Source organism: Ovis aries, chromosome 12, assembly GCF_016772045.2.
Source record: "Ovis aries strain OAR_USU_Benz2616 breed Rambouillet chromosome 12, ARS-UI_Ramb_v3.0, whole genome shotgun sequence".
Lineage (NCBI taxonomy): Eukaryota > Metazoa > Chordata > Mammalia > Artiodactyla > Bovidae > Ovis > Ovis aries.
The window spans coordinates 40,779,519-40,791,387 of NC_056065.1; the positions used below are offsets into that span (position 1 = coordinate 40,779,519).

The window sequence follows — 11,869 nt, forward strand, 5'->3', positions numbered from 1 at the left end:
TTAAGTGGCCAGAGAACACAGTGTCCAGGCTAAGGGACAGGGATGTGCTGTGAGTAATTGAAAGGAGGCGAGCCACAGAGGTGTGCAGGAGGGCGAAGCTAGAGAAGGACCAGACTTACCTGGTGAGTGAGGCATGAATTCTCTCTACTCTGCTTCCTCCCCTCCCCACTGCTCCCTACTCTCACCCTAGAGGACCAGAAATGGCAGCTAGCCAGGCCTGAGGAGGGAGACCAGGGCAAGATGGGCACTGCACTATGGCCCACCCAGCAACATCAGGGCCAGGGCACCAGGCAGGTCCCTCTGAATCTGGAGCCTGAGTCAGCGCACTCTTTTGGGGAACTGGGCAACCCTGCATCAGCTGACTTCCTGCCTCCCTGCTCCCCGAACAAGACTCTGTAGGCACCCCAAGGTGGAGGCCCCCAGCCCCTTCTCCTATTTATAAATAGACTGTGAGAGGGGAAGGCAGAGAAGGATAGGCCTTAGGGAGGAGGAAGAAGAGGCTGCCACCAAGACTGTGTCATCTGAAAGCACAAAATCTACAGACCCTTGGCCCTTCCTGCCAGCATACTGATGCAGCATTGTGGGGGTCTCCAGGGCTTCTTGATTTTCTGGAGACCCCCCCACACCCTAGATGCCAGTACCCTTGGGAAGGGATCCGACTCCCAGCCTCCCCCGGGAGCATCCCTGGGTACAGTGAGACCAGGAAGAGGACGTGATGGGGGAGGACGCCATGGAGGAAGCTTCAGGCTTGCAGAGTAGCACATGCCCCTCAAAACTTCTCTTTTTCACAGAGCAGGAGGAACAAAGAGGTTGTTCAGACCTAGGAGAAGCACCTACTGTGTGCAGACAGTGCTTTGGACATTCCCAGGCACTGTTTAGTCTCTGAACCAACACAATGAGGTCAGCATCACCCCATTTTAGAGATGCAGAAACAGAGGCTTCCAGAGATTCGATACCATGTCTGGGACCACGCAGTCAACAAGAAGCAGACAGGAGCTAGTCTCAGCCACATCTCCCTCAGTGTCCTGAGATAGTCTCAGCCCCAGCATCTTCTCTTGCTGCCTTATTTTACAGAGAAGGGGCCCAGATAGGGAAAGTGACTCCCCGGAGAACACACAGTGAGCAAGGCAAAAGAGTCTCCAGGATCCCAGGGCAGACAGCACAGCCTGGGGAAGGGCAGAAGCATCTGCCCAAGGACCCAGGGATCTGCGCACAGATGGAAACCGGTTTCAACCAATAAAGAAACCATATCATTTCCATGGCAGGTCCCTGGGGGCCTCAACACACAGTGAGACACGGCAGAGCCATTTGGGCCTAGATCTTAGGGGATTCTCAGGAGCCCCACAGACTTTGGGGTGCAGCCTACAGGGCAGTGACGCCGGAGCCAGGCAGTGGAGGCTCGTCTGCCGTCACGGAGACGCAGGGCACCTGCGTCAGGAGGACAGACCACATCACAGGCGGCGGCCCCGGGTGACACATCCCACTCCTGGCCCACTGCCTGTGATGTCGCGTTAGAAGTGAGCTGGGGGCAGACAGGAAGCCCAGGCTGGTATCCGGTTCTTGGGGCCACGCTTTGTGCTAAGCACCAGGGTAGAAAGATACCAGGGTGTGGTCCCTGCCTCTAAGGAACCCTCAGTCTAGTTGCAGAAAGCACCCTCAACCCTTTCCATCCCCCCAACACACACCCCCCAGGACAGGCTATATTACCTCAATCTCTCTCGGCTCCACCTTCAGCATCTCTCTGACACCTACAACCTCCTTACTCTTTCTTGGTCCCCAGTCTTTCCAGACAGACCCGATGTCACCTTCCTATACCAAGTCTGGCCCGAGCTCAATGTTCTCAGCCTGGTGTCTGGGGGCCACTGCCCGGGTCATGACAACATCTCCCACCCCGTCTTCACCCCACACTGTCCCCTCTGGCTCCCTCCCTGTCTTCCATGCCCTCTCCTGCAGCTCCCTCTGCCCCAGGATCCTGCCCACCCTCATCACAGGGCCAACTCTTGGGCTTCTTTCAAGCCCTCTCCACTAGTCAGGCCTAGAAATCAGGTCTCTTTAACTGCCAAGCCTACCATATCAATACTACTCAGACTTTTCCACCAAAGGATACCTTGACGGAAAAGAAAGAAAAGTAATCTAAGGAGGGAGTTCAAATATGCTGGCTCTAACAACATGAAATTTTAAGTCTTATGTTTTGCCATGAAACTTTTCTGTCATGCTATAATATATACATTTGTTTTTTGGTTTTTTAAAATTTTTATTGGAGCACAGTCGATTTACAGCACTGTGTTAGCTATACATTAGTTTTAATGTGAAAATAATGCTTTTCCTCAAAATTGTAAAGTAAAATTGACACTCCAGGAAAAAAAAAAAGAGAGTCCTCTCCACTATCATCTCAAGGAAACCTTCTCTGGAGGTCAGAGGTTCCTCTGAGGGTTCCAGTGACAACCTGGGTTTATCTCTCTACTGCCCAGACCACTTCTTGGTTAAATTATTTGTTTCCCTGTATCTTCCCACTGTGTCTGCACCCTCTAGCGTGAGCTCTGAGCAAGACATCAGGTTTCTGTCCCAGCCCTGTCACTCATCAGCCTCAGTTTTGCCATCTCTGAAATGGGGACAAAAGCAGGGCCCACCTGATGGGACTGTTATGATTCACTGGGCCAAGGCGCGTGGAGTGCTCGGCACCGTGCCCGGCAGCAGTAAAAACTGAGCATTACTCGTTAGGTTTTTATTACTCATGTCTCTACGCCCAGCCCAGTGCACAGCCCACAGCTGCGGGGCGGGAAGGGGTGGACCTAATAGATGCTGAATTGTTTAACAGAAGCAAAAGTTTCATTTCCAATTAGCTGAAATGAGCTGGGGCTACAGCATGAGAACTGGGCAGGAAATGGGCATATATGTAGAGAGAGAGGGTGGTGTCCTCAGACTGGCAGAGCACCTCACGGCCACTGCAACCACTGTGACAACCACGTGGTAGTTTAAGCTGGAGCTTGGAGGGAGCCATCTGGGGTGGACTCTTGGCTCTGCCTCTAGTGAGCTGAGAGCCTGAGCCCAGAGCTTAACCTCTGTGCCTTGACTGACTCTCCTATCAAATGGGGATGATACTGGTGACCCCTCCCCTGGTGGCCTCAAGGACAGATGTCACTGGGGCCAAATGACGCACTAGACCCTTGCCTGGCACCAACGAAGCACCCACTGGCCATCAGTCCTAGCTCAGGGCTCACTGTACTCTCCCAGCCCTCAAAGGGAAGTGACGGGGGTGGGGGGGGTCCCTTTTCTCCCCACCTCACCACAGAGAGGAAAACCAAACCAGGGAGAAGGTCCTGAGATCCTGGCAGCAGAGGCAAGCAGGCCCCCAGAAGTCCTGCCCCTCTGCCCATGGTGGGGCTCATCATACTTCACACCGGAGATGCTCAGGCCAGCCCTGCCCAGCCTTAGGGCCACCCCAGCAGCGGCCAGGGTGACTGAAGCCAGGCTCAGCTGGGGCTGACCACAAGAGCTCCAGGAACACAGGAGGCTGACATGGTCCACAGTCAGGTTGCAGGGGCACAGTTAAGGCCAGAGAGGCCTCATGTTGCAGGATGGGGTGGGGAGGGCCAGCTCCTCCTTCCTCCCCAGTCCTCTGCCCCCACCCTAGGTCTTAGTCCAACCCAAAGCCCACCTCCTCCCTGAAGCCTTCGATTCTTCCTTCCTGTTCTGCTGCCACTCCATCAGCCCAGAGTTCTTGCCTAAACTATAGTAACAGCCTGTCCTTCCCATTGAGGCCTGAATGATCTTCCTAACACACCTTCTGCTCTGGTCACTCCCTTACCCAAAAACTCTCGGTGGCTCCCGGTTGCCTCAACTCCTGATTCAAAGTGAATGTGGTAGGTGAAAGTATGGATGCTGGGATAAGGATGCCTGACTTTGAATCCAGACTCCTTTCTTACTGGAGGGAAGCGTCAAAGGTGTTTTGCTTTTTTTTTTTTTTTTCCCCAATAAATGAGGCTTAAAAACCTCAATATATACCTCAAGGGACATCTGTGAGAATTAAATGAGGTAACACATGTAAAGTGCTTAGTAAATACTCCAAAAATTATAGCTGATACAATGTTTTAATTTTTAAATTTTGTACAATTGATCCTGAATAGCCTATAGCCTCGGGCTTCCCTAGTGGCTCAGCAATAAAGCATATGCCTTCAAGAAAGGAGATGCAGGTTTGATCCCTGGGTCAGGAAGATCCCCTGAAGAAGGAAATGGCAACCCACTCCAGTATTCTTGCTTGGGAAATCTCATGGACAGAGGAGCCTGGTGGGTTATAGTTCATGGGAGTCACAAGAGTTGGACATGACTAAGTGACTAAACCACCACCCGCTTATAGCCTCAAGTACCATCCCTGAGTCTAACAAGGCTGTTGCTTAATTGAGGACGGTCTAGCCACTGTTCCTTGCTATCCATCCTCCAACTATCCACTCAGCCCAATCTTGCCCACCCTCCAGGGCTCAGCTTTTAGAAAGATCCCATGTGGTCACTGCAGGAAGAAGAATGTGGGGGACAGAGTCAGGAAGGTGACAAGAAAACATGGGGGGGACCAAGGGGCCAGGTGGGGAAGAGAGTGAAGACAAGGGGTGATGGAAGAGGGAAGAGAGGATAGGGGATCATGACATGAGGTGGGAGACAGGGGTTTGAGAGAGCTGGGAGGACAGGATAGGAAGCAGCAGGACTAGGGGCTTGTGAATGCAGAGCAGGAGGGGACAGGCTCACCAGGGACAACCTGAATGAACCTGGAGCCTCTGCGCATGCGTGACAGACAGAAGCAGGACTCTGGGTAGGCAGGAGAGGGCAGGGAGGGGTGTCCTGGATGCTAGCGGGGGTCCTGCTAACTGAAGCCACGTGCTGGGGCCTTTCCTCAAGAGTCACTGTCAAGTCCAGACCTCGGCTTTGAGCTGGAGCCTCACAGAAGCCAGAGTAGCAGGCCACCTCCTGCCCAAAGTCACCGACCCTCCCCACCAATTCCCCTCATCCCCATCTAACAGTCAGCACTGAAGGACTCTGAAGTGGGAGTGAGCCAGGTGTGCTGGTCTCCGCTGAGGGTCAGAGAGGAGGAGAGAACTGGCCAAGCCCTCTGAAACTGGAGGCCAAGCCATGGCTGGGCCCGGGACCCCCACTCCTGGCTCCACGTGCTGCTCACTTCCGCAGTCTCGGGCATCTCTCCCGAACGGCACCGTAGAAGGTTTTCTGTGATTGCCTGGAAGACGTCCGGCCACAGCCTCCCTGCCCCAACTCCCTCCCCAAGCCACTCTCACCCTCCGGCCCACTCAATTCCCTGAACCTGTGGCCACATCAGCCATACCCACCACAGGGCCAGGCTCAGATGGAAACAGACAGGTGGGCTGCTGTCTGGACGGCAGAGGAAAACAAAAGCCCCTGGGGATTTCTGTCCCATCTTCGGTCAGAGCACTGAATCAACCTAGGGTCCCGGCTCCAAAGCCAGGGACGGACCAGCAGTTTGCTGGCCAAAGGGATCCACCCGTGTCCCTTGAAGTCACCCTGGGCTGCCAACTGTTCCCACACGTGCCCACTCAGTGTCTGTTCCCAAGATTAGGAGGGTAGCTGGCCCACCCGGGGCCAGGGAGGTGGGCTCTGCAGCCTCATGGGCTAGCTAACAGGTCTTGTTCTAGTAACACAAGGTGGTATCGTGATCCTCAACCTCCGCAGGCAACAACCGAGATGCAGCCTGTTCCAAGCCCTCCTCCCCTGCAAAGAGGACACAGAAGCTGAGAGGTAAGGCGATCTGACACGATCAACAGAACACCAGGGCACAGACAGAGCTGGGGTCTCCTGGACAGCTGCCCTGCCCCCCACCACCTCCCCCAGCAGTGCTCAAACTTGGGGCGGTCGGAAATCAACTCCTGCAAACCCCTCTCCGTGAACAGACACTTCCTCTTCCTGCGCATGCACCTCGAGAGCCCCAAACCACAGTGATGTCACCACCACCTGTGACCTCACGACGCGACACAGTGGAAACTGTGGGCTCCAGAGTCCCAACCCCCCAGTCAGCATCTCAGCAGAGGGGCACTCATGCCCAAAGCCCAGGGACTCAGAGCCGGGGGGTGGCTGTGCAGAGGCATCGCAGGCACAAAGACTTCTGCAAGGGAAGCCCTCTCCCCACTCAAGGCTTCCCTTTACCTGCAGGATCCCAGGCAGCAGGTCCACAGTGATGCCCACGGCACAGACTTTCAGCCCCAAAGTGCCTGAACATTAAGAGGGGCTAACTAGGTCGTAAGGGGTAGGGAGGTGAGAAACCCGTGAAGCCTACTCTGCCTGAGGGTTGTGCATCTTGGCTGCAAGCTGACCAGCAGCCTTGATGCTACTGCGGCCTGAGTCAGGGAAATCATTCCACCTAAAGCAAGTGGGATTGAGGTCAGCAAGAAGAGAGATTGAGAAGCAGAGATATTAATGGTGGGGAGGGAAGGACTCTCCTTCCTGGGAAAACTCTTAAACCCCCTAGCCCCCAGTCTGTGGCCTGTGTCAAGCACAAATAAAGCTGATGCTTCTCCAGCACTCCAAGAGTGTGTTAGGATCAGTGCTGTTAGGTTTTATAGAGATAGGGGTGCTTAGGCCCAGAGAGGTTAAGTAACCTGATCAAGGTCACACAGTGAGCTGGTACTTCAGTGCACAGATGGAAACTCTGGTCTCCTGGCCCCCAGGCCAGTGCTCCTTTATCAGGCCCCTGCTATCTCAGAAACTACTTGTAGAATGGCAGTCATGGACAGCATGACTGTAGAAGAGCCTTCACAGGGCTTCCCATTTTCAGGGTTACAAGAGAATCTTCCAGATTGCAGAGGTCAGAGATGGAAGAGATTTTAAAGGCAGTCTGGAATCATCCCATGCCCTTCTTGCTGATGGTGAGAAAGTCAAGCCTTCTGCATCCTCTCTGTAGCAAGGTTATGAGACTCCCCTATTCTATGGCCCATGTCTCCCTGTTCACCCTCAAATGAGATCCAGCACCTGTCACTCACTGAAAGGAGTAGGGGGAGGGGAGGATTTCCTGACCCCATAGCGTTTGCCACACACTGGGCTCCTAAGGCCAGGCAGTTGGGCAGGTGGTGTGAGGAGCCCCAGGAAGGGGGTCTTGAGCAGGAAGCACAGGTAGAAGGCGGGCAGCAGGGAAACTGTTCTTTCTGGGCAGGAGCTCTGGGCACATGGAGGTCTGCCACCCCTACCACGGGGCCCTGGGAATCTGACTCCATGGGGACTCCCAGGTCCAGCAAAGCCACAGATGCTCTAACAACTGCCAATGGGCTGCACAAGTTAAAAAGCACTTTTTAATCCTGACAACCAGCCAGAGAGGTGGGGGATCATTCCCATTTTACAGATGGGAACACAAAGGCAGGCGTCCATAGATGGACAGATATGTCAAGGTCACACAGTCTATAAATAGCAAAGTAACGGGTAAGCCAAGGTCTGTCCACCTCTGAGGCCGGGGCCCTTCTTCTAAGTCATCAATATTGCTTTCGTGGGGCCTGATGGGATGTCCCTAAGCGGGAGTCACAGCATCTCTGCTTCATTCTTGTTTCCCCTGGTAGCACCCCTCTCTCTGTCCTAAACTCCTGGCTTCCCTCCCTGCCTGCTTCCGGGCAAATCACATGCTTCCTGGGTTCCTGAGTCACTGCCAGTGGGTGGCCCTGTCACGAGCCGAGAGGGGGATGTGGGTGGGTGAGCACTTTGGGGAGAGCACTGCTAGCCTCAGCAGACCTAGCAGAGCAGAGGAAGAGCCCAGAGAATCACCCCAGAGAGGAGACAAACTGGAGCCGAGCTCCGCCTGCAACCACTGGCTCTTCAAACTCAGCGATCTTATCCAAAAAATAGGGTCATTACAAAGGTCAAATGAATATTTTAGGACATTAATTCAATATTTTTTAGCACTAATTACATGTCAGGCAGTGTTCTAAGCCAGTGGTTCTCAACTGGGGTAATTTTTCCCCCAGGGGACGTTTTGTAGTATCTGGAGACATTTTTTTTTTTCTTTTCTTGGCTGAGCCTCAGAGCATGCAAAAGTCACCCCGCCAGGGATCAGACCTGCGCCTCCTGCAGTTTAAGCACCAAGTCTTAACCACTGGACCACCAGGGAAACCCTATCAGGGGATATTTCCAACTGTCACAACTGAAGGATAAGTACTGCTGGCATCTAGTGGGTAGAGGTCAAGGGCGTTGCTAAACATCCTACAACTCAGAGGACAACTCCCATAGAACCACCTAGCCCAAATGTCAAGAGCACTGAGAATGAGAAATACTCTTCTAGGCTATGAGTCTACAGTAGTGAACAAGTCCCTGCCCACACCTGACTTGACATTTGAGTAGAGGAGAACATTGGAAGCATTCAAGGTAAAGGGGAAGCAAGTGCAAAAGGCCTGGGTGTGTGTGTGTCACACGTTTGAACAACAGAAAAACAGCCAGCATTGTATAAAGCTAAGAACTAAGTTGATGTTTAGAGCTGAAGGTAACACACACACAAACACCCCATGGATGGCAGTAAAACTCTCCCCCTCCATCCTTCTGGGTTACTCCTTCAGGAAGCACTGGTGGTCAAGACCGTAAATGTCTCCCAGCCCTGGAAAAGAAGAGTGCTCCAGAGCCACTGGGCCAGGCCCCAGGACCAGTGAGGGCCACATCCTCAGCCAGCAAGCAGGTTCAGCAAGCAGGCAAAGGGACATCCCAGGACAGTAGGTACTCTGGATCATCCATCTCCACCAAAGGCCGATATATCTAGGCCAAACTGGAGGCCCCCAACCTCTCCCCTAATTCAAGCTGGCCCCAAGCAAATAATAATAAGGCAAACAGAGGTCCCTCAGCCTCAGGACTTCCAGGGGAAGGTAGGTCACCCAGCAGGCAGAGGTCCCCTCAGCCCCCTCCCAGCAACAACAGAAAGCTAGACAGCTGGGGTCCTGCCCACCCCCATCGGTCGGCACCAATCGCCCACTTAACCTGTCAGCTTTACTGGCATTTCTTTGTTGAATGAATGAATGACTAGATGAATGAATGATGCATTTCACACCAGCTGGCATATACAGCTTTTAAAGGAAGCAAAAACCCAGCTGGCAAAGTGATTCTCCTGCACGTGTAGTCAGTTCCGAGCCTCCTTGGGGCTCTTTCTGCAACGAGCTCTGTTACACCCAATATAACTGGACATCACTGAGTGCCAGGGACCCGGCTGGGGGCAGGAGGGAGACACAGGCACAGTGAGAGTAGAGCGAGAAGGGCTTTGGAATCAGGCAGACCTGTATTCAAATCTCCTCACCTGCTACCCTCCAGTTCTACAATCCTGGGAAATGTCGTAACCTCTCAGAGACTCGGTTTCCACATCTCTAAATGGGAAGACCACCTTTTAGGAGCTGCTATAAGGAAGGTTTCAGCAAGACTCTGCAATTAAATTCAATGCCTAGTACCTGGCACGCAGTGGGTATTCAAAAAAAAGGTGCTGTGGTGGTGCTAATAATAAGGAGGAAGATTGCACAGAACCTGTCCTCAAGGAACATTCCATCTACTGAAGTGAATAAAACACCAGATTAAAAAATAGAATGACATCTCTCCGCAAGGGAGATGAAGGGCTGGGAGTTCTAAAAGCAGTTCATCAAATTCAACTGGGAAACTGAGGAAAGGCTTTGGGGTAGGGATAGGGGGAAATGTGTAAAAGACCCTGAAGGATGGGGGAGGGGTTACCATGGAGAGGGGGCAGCATGGAGTGTGAAGATACACAACGTCCATGAAACACCCAGATGCCTCACTCGCTCTGGCCTGAGAGTGAGGCAGCAGGGGCAGCAGGTGGGGTGGAGGGGAGAGCAGTTTCTGCCTTGGTCACTGGGGGCCTTTTGCTTCTCAGGCAAGGAGAGAGGTGCTGTACTTTGAGGATGGTTGCCCCAGCGATGAGACAATCCTGGGAAGGAGGGAACAAGCTGATATGGGAGCAGGTCACAGGGGAGGGAAGCGAGAGACTCAGGCAAAGCCCTTTAACAACTCCAGGATGAGGGGCCACTGTCCGGAAGAGAAGCCTCACGCCTCTTCCCCTCAGGAGCTCCCATGACCCAGGTTTGCCGAGGCAGACAATGCCCCTAGTCTTGGTACCCTGCAGGCAGGCTGGGGACCACAGCCATGGGCATCCATACTCAGGTCTCAGAGTTGGGACTCTCCTGATCTCTGTTTACACAACAATCTCTGGGGCAGCGACCCGCCCCCACACCAAATGTGAATGAGTCTGTTCTGATCTGACAGCCTCCATTCTCTGCCCTGGAGAACTGGACTCTAAGGTATCTTTAGCCTTAGCGTGTGAGTCACCTCACATGAGTCAATGCCACCTCCTACTTTCTTCCCTGGTCAAGATGTCCAGATGGGTCAGTACACACCCATCCATAAGATCATGAGAAGGAATGAAGGCAGACCTCCTCATTTGCCAAGAAGGGAAAGGAAGAGATGTCCTCTTTAAGGGAAGAGCACCCTCCCATGCCCTTCTATGAAATACAAGTTTGCGGAGCCTCAGTTTTCCTTCTCTGCAAAATGGGACCATTCAGTCTTACCAGCCACAAAGGGCAAAGGAGGAGCAGTCCTCTGCACACTTTCCCTTGCTGTCTAGTGACTGCAGTCAGTACTGAATAACAGCTCTGGGGTCTCTGCTCTCTCTATTTTCCTGGAGCCCCTTAGAGATCATGTCAGTCTTGACAACCAGCCCAGAAGTCCGCCCTCAGCCTTGTCCCCAGATCCTCAGGGAGGTCAGACCAGGGGAACTCTAGGACCGTATCTTCCTCCCCGTCATTCCAGAGTCCTGACAGGGCAGACTCTGAAGTGGGGTCTGGGCAAAGGTCTCGGAAGACAGCCCATAGTCTGAATGTGCCCTTATTAGGCACTTACTGCACACCTGCCCTATTCTTTTAGAGGCGCAGCCCCAGTATTTCTAAGAAAGAAGAAAAGCATTGCCCAGAAGAGGAGGAAGTCTTCTGAAGTAGGCGCCGGGCATCTGCAGTGGGGACAGCGCCCCAGTACAGTTCACCACCTACCCTCACCCCAAAGCCACCCTGGGGAGGGCAGGGGTCGCAGGGGTAACCGGAGCTGGGGTCCAGAGTCTGGGTGGGATGTGTCCAGAGCCCGCTGGCTGGCCACCAACGCCCTGGGCTGCGCTGAGGGACCAGGGTGCGACCCCCGACCGCGGTGTCCAGAGTTCCAGACCTCGGACCTCGGGCGCACGTGTGCCAAACCCGAGGTCCCCTTAAGGTCTCCAAAGGCGCGCGCGTCTGATCCTGTTTCCATGGCCCGGAGTCCAGCTCCCGTGTCAGGGCGCCCCAGGGGGACGCGCGCCAACCCGGGGGTAGGTGGGATGGCGTCCCCCGCGGGGCCGCGCGAGTCACCTACCTGGGCGGGCACGGCGCGGCCCGCGGCCCAGAACTGCAGACCGACCGCCAGCGCGGCCCAGAAGGCGGTGGGCGCCATAGGTGCGGGCGGGCTGGCCAACCCCTCGCGCCCTTGAGCGTCCGCTCCCGCTCCGCTGCCTCCGCGCCTGCGACTGAAAGCGAAAGCCGGTGCGCGGCCGGAGACAGGCCGGGGGGCGGGACCGGGCGCGGACACACCTCCTTGCCCTCCTCCTGCACCCGCCCCGCGCCGGCCGCCCTGCACCACAGCCCGGACTCTCACTGGAGTCTGTCCGCCTCGGCTCTGGGTCCGGACCTCCAGCGTCAGCCACTCCCCGCCCGCCGAGACCCTGCAACCTCCTTCTAACATCCCCTCCTATTAGAATCAAGCTTCCCAGAGGTGGCGCGGGAAACCCTCAAGGGGGACAGGCTCCTACCAAGCTTGTGGTTGCCCCGAGGCTTTGCCTGCCGACCTGCCCTCGTCCACCTACCCC

The 11,869-nt window shown here is 54.6% G+C and overlaps 1 protein-coding gene across 1 annotated transcript in view; it reads right to left on the bottom strand.

Annotated features, from left to right (window-relative positions):
* Nucleotides 1-11,532, bottom strand: part of TNFRSF1B (TNF receptor superfamily member 1B) — a 35,503-nt gene extending 23,971 nt beyond the window's left edge. Inside the window, exon 1 of the mRNA XM_012187301.4 lies at nt 11,380-11,532. Coding sequence (XP_012042691.2) covers nt 11,380-11,457 — 78 coding nt within the window. The 5' untranslated portion in view covers nt 11,458-11,532. The remainder of the gene's footprint in view (nt 1-11,379) is intronic.
* Nucleotides 11,533-11,869: the final 337 nt, after the last annotated feature.